Genomic DNA, 23942 nt, shown 5'->3' on the forward strand with positions numbered 1-23942 from the left:
AAATCATAAAATCATATAAGATATCTTTTGAATTATATAATACTAGAACACATCTGCGAAATTGCGGGCATTCAGAGCGTAGTTTAAAGTATGTAAAGTGTTGGAAGAATTTTGTAAAATATTGAATGACTGGAGAATTTCAGCAAAAGTATCATAAGTTGTAGGTTATTGGGGATAGGAAAATGTTTTTTTTTATCCCTCCTCCTTCATTTCCAAAATTCCTAATTTTTGGTTTTCTATCAATTCTAATATGAACATTCATTTAGTATGTTATGAACATTTAAGTAAGGAGCCTGTAATTTAGTGGTTGTCGTTTGTTTATGTGTTACATACATGTATTTGTTTTCGTTCATTTTTTGTACATAAATAAGGCCGCTAGTTTTCTCGTTTGAATAGATTTACATCGTCATTTCGGGGCCTTTTAAAGCTGAGTATGGGCTTTGCTCGTTGTTGAAGACCGTACAGTGACCTATAGTTGTTAGTTTCTGAGTCATTTTGGTCTCTTGTGGAGAGTTGTCTCAACATGGTAATCATACCACATCTTTTTTTTTTTGTAATCAATGAATTTTGTAAAAGATTTAATGACTGGAGAATTTCAGAAAAGGTATTAAAAGTTCACATGAATAATTTTAGTGCTTATCTGTATATCATGAACATTCATTACTATTAAATAAAGTGTATTTACTTTCAATTCTAAGTTTACTAATTGATCCATGGTGGTCAATTGATATAGTATACACTGACCCTCTCCATTTAATAAACTCTGTGACCGTCGTAGATAGTTAACTTGAAAATGATAGCAGATAGAATTAAAATACACTTTATTCGTAGTATATGTATGTTCCGAGTATACAGAAAAACGCAAACCGGAAATCTAATCTGACTTAAAATTTCGTTCAATGATGGGACAATATCCGGATGACTTTTTTCTTGTTTTCTTCCCAAAATAACTCAATCTGAATAATCATATGAATGGATGACAAATGCGACTATGTACTGTACCTATAGGACACAGAGGCGTGTTGATTAATTTATTGTGGAAAGAAGAGAAGCGACACACAAAATGAGGTCTTCTCGTTTAATAGTATAGATATCTAATAAATTGTGTAAGATATCTTATGAATTATATAATATATTATAACGCTGCCTCCCTGGTGTTAGAGTCGGACACCAGAGATAACAGGTTACAAATAAAAGGGATTTCTTTAACTGGTATGGTTTATATTACTATAAGATGTATGGCCCGACGTCTAATTGGAATACCGTCGAACCAACACACTTTACAGCTTCGTTAACCTAGAAAAATGTTATATAATTATTATTTATAAATAAAAGACAAAGCATATAAAAGTTGTGATAATTTATTTAACAATCTTAAAATGGCTGTGAAGGCTCTAGCTGTTTCTGGTTTGGAAGTTGGGTTCCTGGTATGGTTGGTCTAACTAATTAAATATATATACACACATATATATAACAATCCAGAGTATAACCACTCTGTAGATTCAGTCGACTAGTTAAAAAAACTACCATTAGCATATAGCTCATTCAGGCTTACAAAGGGTCTCAATAAAAGAACACCTATAAAATTATGTAGCCGGCTTAATTCAACAACATCTATTTAAAATAACCATCTGTATATAAATACTAAAGGTTATTATTGTCACCAAGACATATATCTCTTTGATAATTAAAACTATAGGTATAATTTACCCTCTACATATATTGTCACCAACTATTACCACCCAAACTGAGTCACCGAGATTTATTCCCAGCTTCTCCCAAATTCACCAATATTATTAAACTACCAATGTGTAGCGCTAAACTCGATCACATTAAAGTAAAGCAACCAGATTCACTAATCCACAGTTTATAATAAGTCTCAATTCCTTAAGACATAATAAATACAATCAACAATCAACAATTCTTTAAAGGTAATCACAAAATCGTTCCTACCATAAAGCTTCCGTAATAAATATTAAATACTTGACTTTCTTAAAGTTTGTCACCTAGGAATTTCACCTAACAAAACAAGTTGCACAAAACTATATATTTATTTGCACCAAGCAATATTTACACCAAGGATTTTCACCTAAAACATTATTTGCTCCAAGCAATATATTTACACCCAGGAATTACACCTAAACCATCAATTGCACCAATAAATATTTGCACCAAGGATTTGCTCCCATTTGGCACCTAAAGTTTGCACCAATAAATATTTGCACCAAGGATTTGCTCCCGATTTGGCACCTAAAGTTTGCACCAATAAATATTTGCACCAAGGATTTGCTCCCGATTTGGCACCTAAAGTTTGCACCAATAAATATTTGCACCAAGGATTTGCTCCCGATTTGGCACCTCAAGTTTCCTCCTAATGTCTCCCTAATTCGTCTCCTAATTTCCTCCTAAATTCTCCGAGATTTCAAGTTTGGTGTTTCATAACATTCAATTCCAAACCACAACAATTACTGCTTTCCGTAGTTGATCATTTTATTTTTATAAGAATGTCAGCCAATCACAGACTCTCTTACATAAGTCGGACCAATCAGCAACCATCTCTCTAATTAGGGAAATTCCCGAAATGGCAATTCAAAATGTAAACACTGGACATTTTATGTAAATAAAGATGTTTTCCAGCTTAAAATCATTAAGAACTAACATATGTATTCATCATGAAGGTTATTACACCAACAGGATAACTTAGGAACACATGAAAAAGGTTAATATCTCAAATAAACAACAGAACTAAAGGTACCGGCACTCCGGGAACAAACTTGGTCATCGCGAGTGAATTCCACTCATAACATCACTTGAAACACAATAGAATTAAATCAATTTTAGTGTAATCAGCGTATCGAATACACTCATATGCAAAGCATATCATCTCACAGACATCTCCGTATTATTATTTGTACTTAATAACACAGCATATTCAAAAAGGGGGGGTTGACGGCATTACAATATCTTATAAATATAAATTAAATATAAGAAGATATCTTATAAATTATATAAGATATGTTGTAAATTATATAAGATATCTTATAAATTACATAAGATATGTTATAAATTGTATAAGATGTAAGATGTCATGTGTATGTTTTATAAGCTACTATGTTTTTACAACAATGAACTTCTGACGAGGACAATACATTATATATATTGACCTGTTATGAGTGTATTAACAGAGGACGAAGTCCGAAGGCAGGGATGTCATTATGTTTTGAAGTTATAGGAGAAATAAGATAAGTTACAGCGTAGCGAGGTGGCCTTCACGGCCGGGGGTCTGGGGCCCGCTCAAGGGCCCCAGAAGCTCTGGGGGTAAATGGTATTAAAATATGCATTCTAGCTCTCTCCTGGCACCTAATTTCATAATTTGAAAACCTTTTTTATTGTAATTTTTTTCTCTTATTTTATGACATTTTTCAATATATAAAGAAATTTTTTTTTATTCACTAATTTTACTTAATGTATCTAATTCTAGGAAAATTTTCAGGCACTATAATTACAAAGATGCGTTAAGATTTTATTTCTTTAATTCAATTTAACAAAAAAACAAAGTTAACATATATTGTTATAAGTTTGATCTGGCGATGACAATGATTCTGAGGTTTGACTTTTCAAATCTAAAAATCTGATCATTATTCTCTTCCTTTTTATTATAATGCAATGCATTTCATACAGTTCATGGTGGAATATTTCAAATATTTAGATAGTGACACACCTTCAAGTGAAACTTTGAAAATCTTTCATCATTGATTCAATTAAACTTTTTTTGAGAAATGACTGTCAAGTGTTAATTAATTATCATAATTAATAATCATTGCAAACATCAAAATCATTGTCATCATCATCATTATCTTCTTCATACTCGAAATCATCAGCAATCCCATCTCCACTAACCACCTTTTGAGCAAACTTAGCCAACTGTAGCACACGAACAGCCTTGTCATATTCCAACTGAACTAAGTCTAGATTGGATGCTTCCTCTGTTTGTGTGCTACAGCTTGCTACAGCTACTGGATCAGCTGGATCCTGCTCCTTTTCTTTCTCTAGCACTGGTTTAACTTTTGGCAACTTTCTCCTTGGTTTTGCAGACAACCATGTTGTGACGCTTTTTTTGACATAGCTGTCTGCTTCTTTACTCCCTAGTGAAGGACCGTTCAGACTTATATGAAGAAGAGATTGCAAGATGTCATTTTGCAATCTATTCCTCAAACAAGTTTTCACAAGTTTCATTCTACTGAAACCCCTCTCTGGCCAGGCATTTGACACTGGCAGAGTCATAATAATCTCTGCCACCTTCACTAGGTGAGGAAAGAAGTGGATCATGGACGTCTTCATGATCAGAAGCTTTTTTAAAGCCCACTCCATTGGAGTTTCTTCAACTTTACAGTTCAAAATTTCCATAGGGACTTCTTTTTTCCAGGAGGAAAGATTGAACTTAAAGTTGATCCACTCTGCCAGCATTTCTTCAGTGTCTTCCTGAGTCCCAAAAAAATGATCTGCAAGTATGTGAATGTCCTTGCTTCCATATTGACTGAATTCATCAGTCCCCCTCTCTGGTAGACATCTGATATCAAAAACAGCAAATGCTGCCAGATGAGGGGACTGCTGAAATCTAGCATCAATGTTTTTGCAAAGAGCATCCACATACTTGGACATTGTGACTGCCAGCTGACTCATGGTAAACTCACTTACTGTGACGTCCAGTGTACCAAGTCGACCATTGGGACTCAGATCAGCTCTCAAGGAATCAAAAATGTCATCCTTCGACAAAGACCTCAACTTGTGCTGCGTACTCTCCAGACCAGGACATATCATGGAGAAATTGACATTTCCCTTTTGAAACAACTTACTCAAGTCTGAGAGTATTGGCAGCACACTTTGAAGTATGTACAATGTTCCTATGAACTTGAGCTGTGTTATTTTTTTCATTAAACCATAGGAGGTAGCATCACCTGAAAACATGTTCAAAGTTTGAATAACTGGAACAAGCTCTTGATATAAACTCTGTACAGCATTGTTGAATGAAAGCCACCTAGTTTGACATGCTTTCTTCATCGTCCTTGTTAGTAGCTTTCTTGCGGGTTCAGACAGAGTCATCTTGTGGACTTCTGTCTGGGCCTTCATTAAAGCTGCTAACTTGACAGGAGAATAATGGAAAATCTTCCAAATGTGCGTCATATGACCCTCCATTTCCTTAATATACTGTAAATCTCCACACGTGTCAATACATGCCAAAGCAAGACGGTGGCAAATACAATGGATGGCAACAAGGGCAGGGTTGTCATCTTTCAATTTTTTAACAAGCCCTCCCTTTTTGCCAACCATTACTGATGCACCGTCTGTGCTAATACCAGATAATTTACTCATATCAAGGCCTAATGAAATAAGTTTAGATTTTACAACTTTGTACAAGTTTTCTGCATTTGCAGAAGATGCATTTTTCAGAACATTTTCTATGAATAGAAAGTTAATGTCACAAGCATTTGATTTTCCATTCCAAAAGTTTACATAACAAATCATCTGCTCTATGGTTGAAACATCTGAGGAGTCATCTAGCAAGACAGAAAAACAATCTGCAGCCTTGACCTTTTCTACAAGATCATTTTCTGTTTGTAGGCCTAATGTAGTGAAGATGTCACGGAGAGAAGCTCTTGATCTATGCTGAAAAAATTTCATTTCAGACAAACCTATGTTTTCTAGAAGTTTAAGCAAAGTTGAAATTTTCTCATTGGCAATGCCTTCTTTGGCCAACCAGTACATAGCAGAAAAGGCCATGAATAGGACATTGTTTTCTACCTGACTTTTTTCCGTCAATTCTTTTTGGAATACTGACACCCTGCTAAGCATTTCAGCCTCAATGGCACCTTGGTGTTTTTTAGAAGCAATGTGATCAGTCAATGCTGACTTCTTCATCCTCACCGATGGAATGTCTCCAAATGAAGAAGCTTTATTTTGAGAATTAATGGTGTGGTGTTTTTTGCACAGGAGACAGTACATTTCACAACCTTCAACATAAACTAACCACCAGTATGTGGTTTTTGAGCAGAACGAAATAGCTTTGTCTTGCAGCCAATTATGCTGGAACTTATCCTTCTGACCAGACACACGTTTAATTTCATCATTAGAAAGTGATGTACAGTTTTCCTGACATATAATTTTATTATGTACTTTACTGGTGTCATCAAACATTGTGCTAAGGAGGAGTTTAATTGAAGAACAACTAGTTGTATCATGGTTTGGAGTTTCCTCAGATGAATGTTTAGTAACGAGAGAAATCTCTGACGAACATACTGGAGTAACAGGACTAATTTGATCAGGCTTATCTGTTTCATTTAAGGGCTCCTCTAGTTTTTTTCCATCTATGAAGTAAAGAAAAGAGAGGAAATTTAAGAACCAGTTTTGAAACAGTAACAAGAACAAAAGATGAAAAAAACAGAAATGAAAATCAAAGAACTGAATGCAAAACAAAACGCCAAGCAAAAAAAATAGCTCTGAAAAGAATAACTGAAGAATTTGAGTTTCCTGAAATATATAGTTTTCTTGAATTTACAACCACCAAACAAGCTCAAAAGTACACAGTTAGATTTGATATGTAAAAATTTTGCATAGATTTATCAATTTAAAAGTTTACATAATGCATTGGCTGATAGGCAAATTTCTCACATTTTGCTGATATCAGAAAGTTTTCCAATAAAGGTGTTTAAACTCAATATTTTCCATGCATTAAAGATTTTAGGTAAATATTTTAAATATTTTAAATATAGGGGAGTATGCCTACTTTTTTCCATTTTGTATATATATTCTCATTTCCAGTGCATCTAGGTTTTTTTATTAAGATAAATATGACCATTGAAGACGTATATATATATTTTTTTCCCTACCAAATGCTCAAATATTTTCTGCTGGCAGTCAGACACCGAGACAGTAATGGTTACCAATATTTTCCCATCCCTAACAATCACAGCTCTTAGATCTTAAAAAGTATATGTTACATTCAACAAGACAGCATTCATTTGTTCTGATTATACATGTAATGTTTGCGACTGAGCACTTAGCAACAATCCATACACAGAGGTTACATAATATCAATTGATTCACCCAGTTTTGAAATTCATTTCCTCAGTTTTTATTTTGGTATATAAAACCCTATGTTCCCTCTCATATACACTCTACACTAAAATTATTAACAAAATACACATCATTGAACTATTTTATTTTCACATTCTCTGCTAAAGCTTTCGTCACTGTTACTTCCAGCAATGCTTTGACTGTAATATATACCAGGTAAGACCATTTTGGTGTCAATTATGATGTACTGAAAAGAAAGCAAAGTAAAGCAAACGAAATAAAATAATATCAAAAGCACCAACTTTTTTTTATTGTGGGATGACTAGCTATTTAATTACTCAACATCATTAATAGAAAAAGAGTTTCATTACAAATCGGAAGATGTAAGTATTTCCAAGGTTTTGTATAACAAATCCTTGTTATTTCTTACCTACATTTTTTTGCAAAATTATATTTAAAAGTTTGTCATAGTATAGTAGAGGGGGGATATGACCTTTATCGGGACTCCGGGGTCGGCTGTTTTTAAGCTCGGGATTTGGGGATTGATCCTTCAGGATCCGGGAATCCTTTTTTTTCGGATTTCGGGACGTCGGGATTTACTTTATTTATATTCGGGACCTCGGGATTTCGTTTTTTTAAGTCCGGGTTACTCCTACCCCACTCATAGTACCTGAGACTACTATTACCAATTGGCGTGCAAATATAGTAATTTCAGTTTATATCAGCGCTCTGAGTTTTGTATTTATAAAAGAAACTATTTATTATAAGGGATTTGTTTTGTTTTCAGAAGCACTTTTTAAATGCACCCCGTGTACATGGTGTAAGGTAGGATATTTCAATCAGACCCACAGTAAAAAAAAGTTGCATGCTGCAGAAACAGAAATAACAAAATAAACAAAATGAAAACAATGTAAATCAAACAGGAATAAGTCATTCTATATATTTTATCAATACAGATCTAAAATGATGGCTTAATTTTATCACGGATATTTGTCCCTTTTTATGCAAATATTAGTTACACTCTAATAAATGTTCTATATTTTTTTTTCAAAATGTAAATACACAAAGTTATTTCAATTTCAAACACATCTAATAATTAATTTAAGAATCAAGAAATATACCAATAATAATAGCTTCATAATTACGATCTTTATATTTTATTCCCCCCCCCCCCCTTTTTCTCCCGGCATTTCTTTACAATGTGTAACTTGAAGAAAGCATGTTTTAGCAACTTGAAAATGCTTGTAATACTAAGGGTGGTTCATAGTTTTCTTTTCAATCTCGAACCTCAAATTCACAAAGTCAATTTTAGGAATTTAGAAAATTGCCAGTGACACGAAGGTAAAGTCAAGTGTCACTTTAAATTATTATTAAAATCTTTGGAGAATGTGATATGTTCTATTAAAAACTTTTGAAATAAATGTATATATAGTTTTTCTAATTACCTGCATCATTTTCTAATCTTTGTTTTTTGAAAAACCCGTCCAATGAACCTTGTTTACATCGTTTTTTGTCCGGCGCCGCCATAGCGTGATAAAACGGAGCCAGTACTAGTGCTCCTAAATTCATAGGAGGGAAATAATTATAAATTCGTTCGGAACTCATCGCAACATTCTTATCGAGACTAGAAAAAAACCGATGTTCCGATATTCAACAAATTTTGTAAACATGTGACAAGTTGATGAACAGATCTCGGTAGCTCTACAATAAACTGTGTTAGTGTATCCATTTTTACACACTGCACAAACATATTGTCATTTTTTAATCCTGGATTTTCTCTCATTAATTTTTTTTCAAAGAGAAAAAGTAACCGGCGGTGACAGCTCGAGTTACCGGAGATTTTCGCCGGTTGCCGGCTTCTAATGACATCCCTGGAAGGTCAATGCATTCTGATGGATAAATATATATATACTTTTTAAATGATATGAGCAAATTAGCCCTAATACAAATACATCGTCAGGTTAAATACTGAAAACGTTCCACTATCGATATAAATCAAGAGTTCATATTGCTTTTCGAACAAGACCAATAGGGACAAAAACAGGGCCAATACGTATAAAAGCCGTGTTGGCCCATGGGCTAATACGGGACATTCACTTCCGGTTTAAATTTTCTTACACCATTACTTAACTTAAGGAGTATCCTTATGCATAAAAAAAATGTGTATTACATTTTTTTTAACTTAAAATCATAATATAAAAAGGTTAAATGATGTTCAATATTTTGTAACCGTTTGAAGTCTTGATACGGAAATAATTCATAGCCTTACCGAGAACGACTTCCGATTATTGACACTATTGCATTTCCGTTAATTATTCATCCGAAGCAGACGATCCAAGGGTAAGAATAGTTAAACTGTCTGATTTATTTTTCCCATGCCCAGCAACTTTATATTTGAAAAGAAAACTAGAGGCTCCCAAGAGCCTGTGTCGCTCACCTTGGTCTATGTGCATATTAAACATTGGACACAGATAAATTCATGACAAAATGGTGTTTTGGTGATCATGGTGTTTGTAGATCTTACTTTACTAGACATTCTTCTTGCTACAATTAGCTCTATCTATAATGAAGTTGGCCCAGTAATTACAGTGGAAAATATATTCTAAAAATTCACAAAAATTTACAAAAATTTATGAAAATTGTTAAAAAATGACTATAAAGGGCAATAACTCCTTAAGGGGTAAACTGACAATTTTGGTCAAGTTGACTCATTTGTAGATCTTACTTTGCTGAACATTATTGCTGTTTACAGTTTATCTCTATCTATTAGTATATTCAAGATAATAACCAAAAACTGCAAAATTTCCTTAAAATTACTAATTCTAGGCCAGCAACCAAACAAAAGGTTGTCTGTTTTGTCTGAAAATTTCTTGGCAGATACATTTTGACCTGATAAACAAATTATTCCCAGTCAGATTTGCTCTAAATGCTTTGGTTTCAGAGATATAAGCCAAAATATACATTTAGCCCCTATGTACTATTTTTAGCCATGGCAGCCATCTTGGTTGGTAAGCAGAGTCACGCCACACATGTTTAAAACTGGATACCCAAATGCTGATTGTGGCCAAGTTTGGTTAAATTTGGCCCAGTAGTTTTAGAGGAGAAGATTTTTTAAAAGAATACCAAAATTTTAGAAAAATGGTTAAAAATAGACTATAAAGGGCAATAACTCCTTAATTGGTCAACTGACAAATTTGATCATGTTGACTTTGTAGATCTTACTTTGTTGAACATTATTGCTGTTTACAGTTTATCTCTATCTATAATAATATTCAAGATAATAAGCAAAAACTGCAAAATTTCATTAAAATTACTAATTCAGGGGCAGCAACCAAACAACGGGTTGTCTGATTTGTCTGAAATTTCTTGGCAGATAGATTTTGACCTGATTAACAAATTATTCCCAGTCAGATTTGCTCTAAATGCTTTGGTTTCAGAGATATAAGCCAAAATCTACATTTTACCCCTATGTTCTATTTTTAGCCATGGTGGCCATCTTGGTTGGTTGGAAGGGTCACCCTACACATTTTTCAAAATAGATACCCCAATGATGATTTTGGCCAAGTTTGGATTAATTTGGCCATGTAGTTTCAGAGGAGAAGATTTTTGTAAAAGATTAAGATTTACGAAAAACGGTTAAATTTGACTATAAAGGGCAATAACTCCTAAAGGGGTCAACTGACCATTTCGGTCATGTTGACTTATTTGTAGATCTTACTTTGCTGAACATTATTGCTGTTTACAGTTTATCTCTATCTATAATAATATTCAAGATAATAACAAAAAACAGTAAAATTTCCTTAAAATAACCAATTTAGGGGCAGCAACCCAACAACGGGTTGTCCGATTCATCTGAAAATTTCAGGGCAGATAGATCTTGACCTGATAAACAATTTCACCCTGTCAGATTTGCTCTAAATGCTTTGGTTTTTGAGTTATAAGCCAAAAACTGCATTTTACCACTATTTTCTATTTTTAGCCATGGCGGCCATCTTGGTTGGTTGGCCGGGTCACCGGACAAATTTTTATACTAGATACCCCAATGATGATTGTGGCCAAGTTTGGTTTAATTTGGCCCAATAGTTTCAGAGGAGAAGATTTTTGTAAAAGTTAACAACGACGACAGACGCAAAGTGATGGGAAAAGCTCACTTGGCCCGTCGGGCAAGGTGAGCTAAAAATCATGGACGTAAAAGCGTAAAAACAAGTTCAGACATGCAAATAAGGTATGTTTCTTATTTTATTTGTATTAAAAGAATATAAATTAGTTATTAAAAGTGTTATGAACTTGCTGTTTCTTAATTGTCCCTGTTATAGATTCTCAATCAAGTGTATTGGCCCTTGACTCAAGTTTCGGGTCAAATACAGCTAACCTCGAATCTACAGGGCCAATAAAGAAACAGCAATTTAATAACAACATAGTATTAGAAGAATGAAAGTTCTTGATTTGTACATTACATATGTATATAATGAATATGAAAAATGGACTTCAAATTTCTTTCTATGTATTTTAAATTGCATTTTGCAAGATTTTAACATGACATTGAAATATCAATAAATAAGATGAATTTGTTTTATTGTATTTCGGACAGTAACCCTACAGCGGTTGGTCCAAGTGGTCTAAAAGTTCATCACTGATAGATTTTGATCTATTATTCACTGTATCTCCATGTCACGTTTGTACTAACTGCTAATTTTTTTTATAAAACAAAAAAACTGCATGTCACCCTTATGTTCTATTTTAGCCATGATAGCCATGAATGTTAGTGGATCAAAACTTTGGTTACAATTTTTAAATAAACTTCAGAAGATTATGGCCTAGTAGTTTCAGAGGAGTAGATTTATAAATGTTATAATTAAGTTACATGATGAATAAATTTTGTCAAATTGTCCTTGAAGGGCCAATTTACAATTTTTGTCATTTCAACTTTTAAGAAAATCTTACTTTGCTGAATATTTTGGCTGTTTACAGTTTATCTTTATCTTCAATAATATTCAAGATGATTACCAAAAACAGCAAAATATCCTTAAAATTACCAATTTAGTGACAGCAACCAAACAATGTAATGTTAGGTTCGTCTGAATGCAACTTGACCTATTTAACAATATAACCCCATGTCAGATTTACTCTATATACTTAAGTTTTTGAGATATAGGCCAAAAACTGCATTTGACCCCCATGATCTATTTTTGGCCATAGCCGCCTTGTCTGTTGATTGATCTAAATGCAGATACAATCTATAAACTAGATACCTTTAGGAACATCCAGTTAAAGTTTAGAAGTATTATGCCCAGTAGTTTCGGAGAAGAATATTTTTAAATGTTAGCAAACATGATGAGCAAATTAAGCAAAATTGTTTTTAAAGGGCAATAACTCCTTAAGGTGTCAATTGAGAATTTTGGTTATAGTAACTTTTTTGTAGATCTTACTTTGCTGAACATATTCGCTACAGTTTATCTCTATCTAGAATTATATTCAAGATAAACAAAAAATCCAATAATGGGTTTTTCAGTTCGACTTCAAGTTTCAGTGCTGATAGATTTTGACTTATTGAACATGTTCACCCCATGTCAGATTTGCTATAAATGTTTTTATTTTTGAAAAAAATATAAGTCAAAAACTGCATTTGATACCTATGTTCTATTTTTATTCATATCAGCCATGTTTGCAGATGGATCATCAAAACTTTGGATAGGATTTATATATAGTTAGACCCTTAACAAAAATTCAGTTAAAGTTTGAAGGCATTCGGCCCAGTAGTGTCAAAGAAGAAGATTATTGAAATAGTTTACGAGGACGATGACGACAACGACAGATGCAAAGTGATGGCATAAGCTCGTATGGGTACTTTGGCACCGGAGATCTAAAAAGGATAAGGATTGTCTGCGTATCCTCTTATAAACAAGTGAGCCATATGCGCTGATACACCCATCGTCTTGTGTGTAAGTTTTATGCAATAATCATAAATAGTTTCTGAAATACAGCACGACATGTAAAAAACGACTGCTTTTAACAAACTAGAGGCTCTAAAAAGCCGGTGTCGCTCACCTTGGTCTATGTGAATATAAACAAAGGACACAGATGGATTCATGACAAAATTGTGTTTTCGTGATGGTGATCTAACTTAACTAAACATTCTTGCTGCTTACAATTATCTCAATCTATAATGAACTTGGACCAGTAGTTTCAGTGGAAATTGTTAGTGAAAATCTACAAATTTTATGAAAATTGTTAAAAATTGACTAGGAACGGCAATAACTCCTTAGGGGGTCAATTGACCATTTTTTATCTCTATCTATAATAATATTCAAGATAATAACAAAAAACAGCAAAATTTCCTTAAAATTACAAATTCAGGGGCAGCAACCTAACAACAGGTTATATGATTCATCTGAAAATTCCAGGGCAGATAGATTTTGACCTGATCAACAATTTCACTTCATGTCAGATTTGCTTTAAAGACTTTGGTTTTTGAGTTATAAGCCAAAAACTGCATTTTACCCCTATGTTTTATTTTAAGCCATGGCGGCCATCTTGGTTGGTGGGCCGGGTCACCGGACACATCTTTTAAACAAGATACCCCAATGATGATTGTGGCCAAGTTTGGTTTAATTTGGCCCAGCAGTTTCAGAGAAGAAGATTTTTGTAAAAGTTAACGATGAGTAACAACGACGGACGACGGACGCCAAGTCAGAGAAAAGCTCATTTGCGAAGGGCCAGGTGAGCTAAAAAATATGACTCTAAAATAAAATTTTGAATCAAACCAAAACATATACAGATTTGTATATTAAATAACTAATAAGTGTGTAAAGTTTTAAGCAATAATCATGAATCGGTTTTGAGAGACGGGGGCGACATGTTATTACCGCTCCCCTGTTCCAAAATAATCGTAATTGTTTTTAAGATACGGCGCGACATGTAAAAAACCCTCCCCCCTTTTTTTTTTTACAAAATCCTCAATATCTCAAAAAAAAACAACTTTGAATCATCATCAAAAGGTATACAGATCTTTAGATCAATATAACTAAGAACTGTGTAAAGTTTTAAGCAATAATCATAAATTATTTTTGAGATACAGTGCGACATAATAAAATACACCCCTATTTTAGTTACAAAGTCCCGTCACTCAAAAAAAGTTTTTACAGATCTTTCGACCAACAATATTAAGTTTCATGAAATTTGGATAAGTAGTTCTCAGGTTTCGGTTCGACATGTTTACGCCTGACAGAGATACGGACGGACAGACAGATGGACGGTCGGAAGGGACAACAATATACCATTATACGTTCCGTCTTAGATGGGCGTATAAAAACTGCAACAAATCTTCCTCGAGAAAAAAATACACCCGCTTGTAAATTCAGATGCAGCAATTTTTCAAATTCTAAAAAGATATCAACTCGAAAATGGTGATCCAATATTGGCACATGGTCTGTGTTTTTTAGTAACAAATATTGTGTATAAAGTTCATATTATATGGTCGAGGAACACTTTATTGAAGAAAACAAAATAATTTTGGGACATAGGGACACATGTAGACAATAAGGGTAAACGTTTGTCCTCCAAATGATCATAACTGATTTCGAAACTTGTTCGATTCATTGTTGATATAAAGGAATTTCATAGATTAATTATTAGAACTGCACATGCTAACATAGTAATTTCTATAAAATACATATTTCCAAGGGGCATTACTTTTGAAAATAGATGATATTCATTGATTTTCCATGCAGAAAAACACAGTTTTATCTAAATTGCCAAAAATGTGGAAATAATTGTACACATGGAAGTGCTTACAAGACCGAACAGTTTTAACTGACCCCCTGGTATTCTACATATAACTAAACAAAATCAATAACCCAACTTTTCTGAACATATTCCAGTCTATTTATAATAACTTTATAACAATGTCCTCTGACCTAGTGACATTAAATTGAATAGGAATCTACCTCGCATCATATTTACATAGATATTGTGTTCATAAGTAACACTAAATATGTAATGTGTCAAATCTTATAATGAAATAAAGAAAATACCTTTCGTCCTTAGAACAGCAGTCTGAAATAAAGAGGAAAATGTATTGAGTGTATATCACCAAACTTGTAAGAGTATTAAAGTTTAAAACATAAACACCCACAACGTAGTATGTAATGGAAAACAAATAGATGTTGATTAATTTATATTTGGTGTCAAATGCCACTTTCTGCTATTGGCTTGTTCTTATATGTCATTTTTTATTAGTGAAGGAAGCCAGAGTGCCTAGAAAGATCAACCAAATATGGGCAGAAAAACTAGAAGTTTGAAACCCACAAGACCATGACCATTGCTATGACAAATACTGTATACCAAATGGCATTGGTTTACCACTTTGCCCACTTGACTTTATTCAAACCATGCAAAACCAAAGGTTAACAAAACAAATCTTATTGCACCTGAAATCGCTATTGTCTCTGTATTAATGTCTCCTATTCTAAACAACAGGATGTTAAAAGAGCCAGTGTCACTCATCAAAATATATGTGCATCTTCAACAATGAACACCAACATCGTAAACTTGAATAGAAATTGAGATAAAAGTCTTTTGGTTGCTGATTTTGCATTGCCTATCACATTTACTGTTTACAGTTTCTGTCTATGATCTTTAGTTTCAGCTTAAAGCACTTTAAAGGGTAAACAATTGTCATTTTAGAGTTATCACACATAGTATACTAATGATTTCAGAAAGATTTGACTTATTTTTAGGTATTGTCTTGCTGATATTTTTTTGTTTATCTTTTATACTTTTCAAGATGATAAGCAAAACCCACAAAGTATTAAAAACGTCATTAAAAAGCAAGAACTCCATCATGGAGTGGACTGACAATTTACACCATTTGACTTATTTGTAGATCTTTCTGTCTATATATTTACATGTATAAATTTATGTTTTAAGATAATTGGCAATAACCATTAAAATTGTTAAAAAAAATCATTAAAAGCAATCACTGTATTAAAAGTGGTCTGACACGGGTTTGGTTTTTCTCACATATTTCATGATGGTATAATACTAAATCCAGAACAGAAAGGATTGTGCCTGATATACATATGATGAACACAAAATATTCCAATCAGATAAATTACGGTCAGGAGCTGGCATGTCAGTAACTGATAATAGTTTGTTGTTTTTTATTGATTATTGTCATTTTGTTTTTGTTCTTTTGTTTCATATTCTGACATCAGACTTGTTCTTCTTTTAATCTGAGTTTTACTTTGCGTATTGTTGTGCGTTTGTTTTTTTCTACATTGGCTAGAGGTATAGGGGAGGGTTGAGATTTCAAAAAACATGTTTAACCTCGACGCAATTTTGCGCCTGTCCCAAGTCAGGAGCCTCAGGCCTTTGTTAGTCCTGTATGATTTTTAATTTTAGTTTCTTGTGTATAATTCGAAGTTTTGTATGACGTCCATTATCACTGAACTAGTAAACATTTTTTGTTTAGGGCCAGTTGAAGGACGCCGCTAGCTATAGGTGCAGGAGCTTCTCGCTACATTGAAGACTCATTGGTGGTTGTTGTCTGCTTTATGGTCGGATCATTTTGGTATTTAGCAATTTCTCTCTGTTTATCATAGTTTTCAAAATTATGGACAAAAATAAAACAAAATGAACAAAATTTCTATGAAGTTGTCTAATAGTTTTGGCGCTAATGGGTAGCAAATTATTTGAAATAGATCTCAACATTCTGTACGATTCTAGTTTTTAAAACATCCACCAGGTAGCACTGATTTTGGCCAAGGTTGGTTCCAATTGAACCAGTAGTTTCAGAGGAGAACACGTTTTTGTAAATAAGAACAGGTCAACAGACGAAGGTAGACGATGACAGAAAACAGACGCAAAGTGGGGAAATAGCTTACCTTGAACTTTACATTTATACAATCAGTATACTATATACCGTAGTTGCTTATCACATATTCGTAAAAGTTTACAATGGGATTTTTACAAAAGAGGGACGAAAGATACCAGAGGAACAGTCAAACTCATACATTTTTATTTGTTTTGTAGATTGAAAAATAAACTGACAACGATATGGCTAAAAAAGAAAAAAGACAAACAGACAAATATAGGTACATAACATACAACATAGAAAACTATATCATCTTTGAAACAGTAAACCAACTCGTGATTGCGTCCGTAAAATGTACAACATCATATAATATATTCAATTCTTAACTATAGACAGAAATGGACTGTCTCTACTTGGTGTTTTATCAACACAAAAAAATAATTCATAACCACATAATAACAAAAATGAATAATAAGACTTGAAGATGAATAACTTAAATAAAAGTACTATTCCTTCTCATATGTTTTTTTGTCTGTAACACCAGGGACTGAAAATGTCTACAGCCATAAGGTCAGGTACTTGACTATAAAGGATTGTGAGTCAGCCTTCATTTGAGCCAAATAACCTTTAGATTTGCTCTTCACAAAACACGCTCAAGGTTCCAAAGCTCAGCTTGGTACATGTGTATGTGCATATTTAAAAAGGACACCCTCAAACATTTTATACAATGATCGAAATCAAGAAACACAATCTCTGTTTTGTTGATCTGGCATTGCTGATTTTGTAGTTTGTTTAGACTAAATAACTGTTTATCGCTATTTTCTTTAATTTTTGCTCGAAACAAAAAATCTTCATTTAAGGGCAATTGATGTGAATACAATATCTGATTCGTTAGTAGATCTTGCCTTGCTGATCATTTCTGTGATTTGAAGTGTCTTTTTGATTATAATGATTTTTATCAAATTAGGCTAAACTGAAAAAAAAAAATACTCCCAAATTATCATTTTAAGGGAAAATAACTATAATAAGGAAACATCGCAAAATTTCCTTCATATTGTCTTAATTGTAGATCTTGTCTTGGCAATTATCGTAGAAAGGAGTAAATCGAAGGTTTCGCCATGATGACTTATTTGTAGAACTTGTCTTGCTTATCATTTTTGCATTTTAATGTTAATCTTTTTCTGTTATAGTTGTTAAGATAATAGTCAAAAATGATAGAAAATTGTTAAATTCATCATTTAAGGACAAAAAATGGGGACGAAAGATGCCAGAGGGACAGTCAAACTCATAAATCAAAAATAAACTGATAACACCTTGGCTAAAAATGAAAAAAGACAAACAGATGAGCAATAGTACACATAACACAACATATAAAACTAGAGAAGAAGCAACACTAACCCCTCCAAAAATGGGGAATGATCCCAGGGGCCCAGGAAGGGTAAGCAGATCCTGCTCCACATGTGACACCTGTCGTGTTGCTCATGTTATAACAAATACAGTAAACATTATAATTCGGTAGATCTTATTCATGAAAGGGAAGGGAATTGTAGGTACGACGTCAGGAACATATCTGATAGCATCTGTGAAACGGTTATTTCATAACGGTCAACCAACTCGTGATGGCATCCGTTAAATTTACGAAGGGATGATTTCAACTTCACCATTTGGAACTCTTGGTTTGATAGCTTCCTTGTGAGCAGCAAGCCTATATCAAGGAATTCATGATAGGAAATACAAGCACGGGAATATCTTATCAATTGGGAGATATATACCGTATGCAGGTGCTGCTGGAATGTTGCTACTCAGAAATGGAAAGTTCAAAATTGGAAAGCTGAAATCATCACTTTTTTCGTAAAGTTTTGTTTTCAACCGACCTTCATTACAGATGTACGTCAATATATGACGCCGAAACTCCTACAAGTCGTTGTACAGATGTAAAGTATATAGACAATAATAAGTAGAAGTCAAAATTCTAAATATTTTTGTTTTTGTCAGATTTTTCTCTATTTTAACTATAACGGTTTTTAAAATAATAGCCGCAACACTTGTATTTAACCCCAATGATCTATGTTTAGTCATGTTGGCTTATCTTCAACATTGTAGAAGAGAATATAATTATTGAAAAAAATCTGTTTTATATTACCGCTTATTCAGTGTTTAGTTTTTCTCTATAAACAGTGTATAATACCAATGATCATAAAGGTATCCAAATGTATCATCTACCCAGGAGTGTTTAGCACCACGGCTGGTAACGTTATCTAAGTGTATCATATACCAAGTAGAGTGTCAAGCCCAACAACTTGTAAGGGTATCCAAGTGTATCTTTATACTAAGTAGAGTGTTTAGCACCACTGCTGGTAAGGGTACCAAAGTGTATCATCTACCAAGTAGAGTGTTAAGCCCCTCAAGTTATAAAGGTATCAAAGTGTATCATCTACCAAGTAGAGTGTTAAGCCCCTCAAGTTATAAAGGTATCCAAGTGTATCATCTACCAAGTAGAGTGTTAAGCAACACAATTTTAGGATATCCAAGTGTAACATATACCCAGTAGAGTGTTTAGCACCACTGCTGGTAAGGGTATCTAATTGTGCCATATACCCAGTAGAGTGTTTAGCCCCACTGCTGGTAAGGGTATCTAATTGTGCCATATACCCAGTAGAGAGTTTAGCACCACTGCTGGTAAGGGTATCTAATTGTGCCATATACCCAGTAGAGTGTTTAGCACCACTGCTGGTAAGGGTATCTAATTGTGTCATATACCCAGTAGAGTGTTTAGGACCACTGCTGGTAAGGGTATCTAATTGTGTCATCTACCCAGTAGAGTGTTTAGCACCACTGCTGGTAAGGGTATCCAATTGTATCATCTACCCAGTATAGTAGAGTGTTTAGCACCACTGCTGGTAAGGGTACCAAAGTGTGTCAATTACGAAGTAGAGTGTTGATCACCACTCCTTTAAAGGATGTCTAAGTGTAACATATATATATATATATATTTATATATGCATATCTATTAAACAGACAGTAATTAGCACCACTGCTGTAAAGGAATTCATGTGTATCATCTGCAAAGTAGACAGTTTGTTGTACCACGGCTTGTTAGTGTACATGATCTTTACAGAATACCATCTACCAAGTAGACAGTGTTTAGTACCAAGGTAAGTTTTCAATTTGCAAAGAAGACAGTGTTTAGTAACATGGCATACCCAAGTAATCCCATTGGTAGAGAGTGTTTTCAAGTGTATGATTTATATTGCACATGGTGTTAAGTAACACTGCTAGTAAGAGTACCGAAGTGAAACATCTACGGATCAACAGTATTCTTGTTGAAGGTTGAAGGTTAAACGTATCTCTTATTCTAGTACCAAGTAAACAGTACTTAGCACAAATACAGTCATGCTAATCAAGTATATAATCTATAGACAGTGTATAAAACCAGTTTGTTAGGGTGTCTAAGTTTACAATCTACCCAGTAGAAGTGTTTAGAAGCACTGCATGGAACTTTCTTCAAGTTTATCACATAAACAATTGAAGTGTTAAGTGCCATCACCAGTTAAGGTAAAAACGTGTTGTATCAAGTAGACAGTGTTTGTAACCATTTTGTGGTAAGGGTGTCAAAGTGTTTCAATTATAAATCCATGTGTACCATCCACCAATTATACAATGTTATGTCCCTCCGCTGGTATTGGTATCATTTACCACACATACAGTGTGTCTTACTACTCCTAGGCCTGGTAATGGGACCATATATTGTAATGACTTGGCCAAGCGAAATTCCTTGGAAAACATGTGTATTTTCGTGTCGAGCACTTGTTATCGCCTATGATTCGATTTTTGGCTATTTTAAAGTTTGACACCGGTTCTCACCTTTTTAATTCAATGCATTATACTTTCAGTGTTCTATTCATACAGTTTTCCCAGTGTTCAACCATTTTTATTGTTGTAGAATTGAGGCAACCTGTGTAATTAACTTTCGCTTTATCGTTACAACCGCCATTTCCGGCACAATGATTTGTGTGTATTGATTATGCAAATGAGGTGACCTTTGTGTAACCTCAGGTGAACTTAATGTACCACTAGCGTAAAACAGTGTATGAATACTATAGCGGTTGTAGATCGATTATTACATGATTATTGTATTAAAACTATATTGTTTGTGATTGTAAATTGTAGTAAGATGATTTTTATGTTCCGTAAACATGTTGTTTACGTTCTAATGTACTTAATTCTAGCTATCGGGGATTATTTTCGTTCTTGTCAGGCCCGTTCACAGTTCCCCGTTCGTTTCCCCGTTAAGAACCGTTCGTTACCCCGTTAGCTTCATCGGGGTATAAAAGGCTTGCACCCGTTCATCAGGGGCTCTTCCTACTTTGTCAGACCTACGGATATGTTGCCAGATTTTCGGTCAGTTGATAGCTGAAGTTTATCATATTTCTATCATGATTTTCATGTAGTTTAAGCAGTTTTACTGCAGTTTAGAACATTTTGGACGTTTTCTGTTCATTATAAGTCTTTGTATTCTAAGACTTAGATCAGAATCAAAAATGGATTTAATATAATTGTACACGTACATGTACATATAAATAGCTGGTCTATTTATTCAGGCTAGATTTTATTTGCTAACCTGTTTCTTTAAGGTAAAAGGATTAAAGTTACATGCCTTCCCCATTCCCACTCCCATTGTGTTAAGGACATTTTGTTAAGTATCCTGTTTGCTGAGTTTTCCAGCATTCAGAGAGAATATTTGTAAATCCTGAATATTTGTTAGGTTAGGAATTGTAAGAAGCTAGAATAATTAGATTTCTCTTAAATAATCTCAATCTCAGCGATTGAAGTTGTCTTCCTGTGCTTACTCCAGGAGGCTGAAGTCATAGTATTAAATATAACAAGTTCAGGTTATTTGTAATATATAATTTATTAGAAGATAGCATAGATATAATATATGTTAATGTTATAGCATATTTAATAGTTTATTGAACACTGTAGCAAATAATTTAGATAGAAACTGTGTAATATTGTTTACTGAACAATCTGTGAATTTACTGATAAAACATCTTTATGCTCACATTTATCTTACTTTTCCTTGCTGAAAACACATAATACGCCATTGTTGTCCAACTGGTCTCTGGTTGTTGTCCTTAGACTGTCTCATGAGAGAATAGATCTTCTTGTTAGACTGAGACAAGAGACTATTCGATTGTCAGATAGATAATATTCATTTGTGGAATAGTCTGATGGTACTGTCCTGGAAGTTTCCACTTCTTGAGTGTTAGTTTATAGGCGATTCCAGGTTATAGAGGTGCAGCCTCTATTTTACAGTGTAATGCTGTTCTATAAACTACACGATAGAAAGTGCGTTTAGATACACAGACTATTACGTATTTGAATATTCTTTACCCCTATTGTTCTCGCTATTTGAGTATTTTGTTAAATATAAAGGAAGTTAATGTGTCAGAAGTATTTTAACCCTGTTGGTCTAGTAACATAAAGAACACCCGCGTTTAAACCATTCTCTGTTTTGTTTTAGACTATTTATTCTAGTCTATTGAGGTTCCCTGTGTACCTGTAAACACAGGTGGTGGCAGCAAAGTAAAAGACACCCGTTTGGCCAGTTATTACATTGGTGGCAGCGGTGGGATACTCAACAGTTACACGAGTATCCAGTGATACGAACCCATACCTAGAAATAGTAATACGAATAAACAGAGATGGTGAAAACAAGATCAACCAGAGACCACAGTGGTGAAGACACCTACGACACAGAGATAAATACTGAATATAGTGAAGATTTTGAGTCATCTGACGAGTGTACAGAAGATACCACAGTCATTCAAAGACCAACCACAAGCCAGAGTGCTCCTATGCTGAGTTTGAGAAAGAAAACGAGAACAGCCAGAAATCTGAGGTTGCAGTCCACAACACTTAGAGAAGCTAGACCACCCTCCCCTACCCTACACGGTGTACCGGAGAGCCCAGACCGATCCAAGAGAACTGAAAGTATGGAGCTCCTGGAAGGCCTCACCAGTGTCATGAGAGGTATGATGACAGAAAACATGCAGGTCATGAGAAACATGACTGAAACAATAATTTCTAGTTTGCAGGGTCAAGCAAGATCCCCAGTAAGGCAACTGACGAGGAAGAGCCACAGAGGCAGGCCCTCTTTCCCATCAGCTATAAAATCCACAAAAAGAAGTAATCGAAACCGACATATTAAGTCGTCCAGTAGTAGTTCTAGCGACAGTGAATCCGAGTCCAGCGGTGATGAAGATAGGAGTCCAAGGGTCTCCAAAAGTAAACAACAGAACAGTAATAGACTACCCATTTTTGCGGGAAAAGAAAAGTGGAAAGTTTGGTTTAACAGGTTTGAAGCTGTTGCCCACCTGTTCAGCTGGTCCAAGAAAGAGAAGTTGGCCGAATTATTACCTAGATTGCAAGGGACAGCCGGTGACTTTGTCTACAATCAGTTGTCTAGCAAAGTTACTCAATCCTACAGAAGACTGGTTAAAGAATTAGAAAATAGATTTGGAGAGATAGATACGACTAAAATTTATATTTCTAGGTTCTATAGTAGACGGCAGCATAATGATGAGTCAGTACAGAATTATGCTGCTGAATTGAAAATGCTTTATGACAAAGGTTACCCCCACAGAGATAAAAGGACCAGACAAGAAGACTTATTAAGGACTTTCCTTCTAGGGCTTCTAGATGAAAATGCCAGGATACATGTGGAATTGAATAAAGAGCCCAGCTCCATAGAAGAAGCTGTGTATTTTACTGTACACTACCAAGAAACTTGTCGCTACCCTAATGAAGACTTTAATTTCTCCAAAGGTTTCAACCAGGGTAACCGAAAGCCCATTCGTCAGATCCAGCAGCAAGATTCTGTACAGAGGCAATTTGATCCCAGACCTCAGATAGACAAGAGATGTTATAATTGTGATCAAGTTGGTCATTTTGCTAGGCAATGTCCCCTGCCCAGGAGATTTAGGGATGCCCCTAACCAAAATGGAAACGACAGACCAGTGTCTTTTAACCAGAATGTACCTGCTCCTTTCCA

General features: G+C 34.3%; 2 protein-coding genes across 2 annotated transcripts in view; both read right to left on the reverse strand.

Annotated features, from left to right (window-relative positions):
• LOC143054575 (uncharacterized) overlaps nucleotides 1-23942 on the reverse strand; it is a 138455-nt gene that overhangs the window by 63003 nt on the left and 51510 nt on the right. Inside the window, exon 13 of the mRNA XM_076227596.1 lies at nucleotides 15108-15129. Within this exon, the coding sequence (XP_076083711.1) occupies nucleotides 15108-15129 (22 nt within the window). The remainder of the gene's footprint in view (nucleotides 1-15107; nucleotides 15130-23942) is intronic.
• On the reverse strand, nucleotides 3585-6557 carry LOC143054571 (zinc finger protein 862-like). The gene has a single exon (XM_076227591.1). It carries the CDS (start codon nucleotides 6193-6195, stop codon nucleotides 3811-3813), a length of 2385 nt encoding a protein of 794 aa, XP_076083706.1. The 5' UTR covers nucleotides 6196-6557; the 3' UTR covers nucleotides 3585-3810.

The sequence above is a fragment of the Mytilus galloprovincialis genome, chromosome 12, assembly GCF_965363235.1.
Source record: "Mytilus galloprovincialis chromosome 12, xbMytGall1.hap1.1, whole genome shotgun sequence".
Classification (NCBI taxonomy): Eukaryota; Metazoa; Mollusca; class Bivalvia; order Mytilida; family Mytilidae; genus Mytilus; species Mytilus galloprovincialis.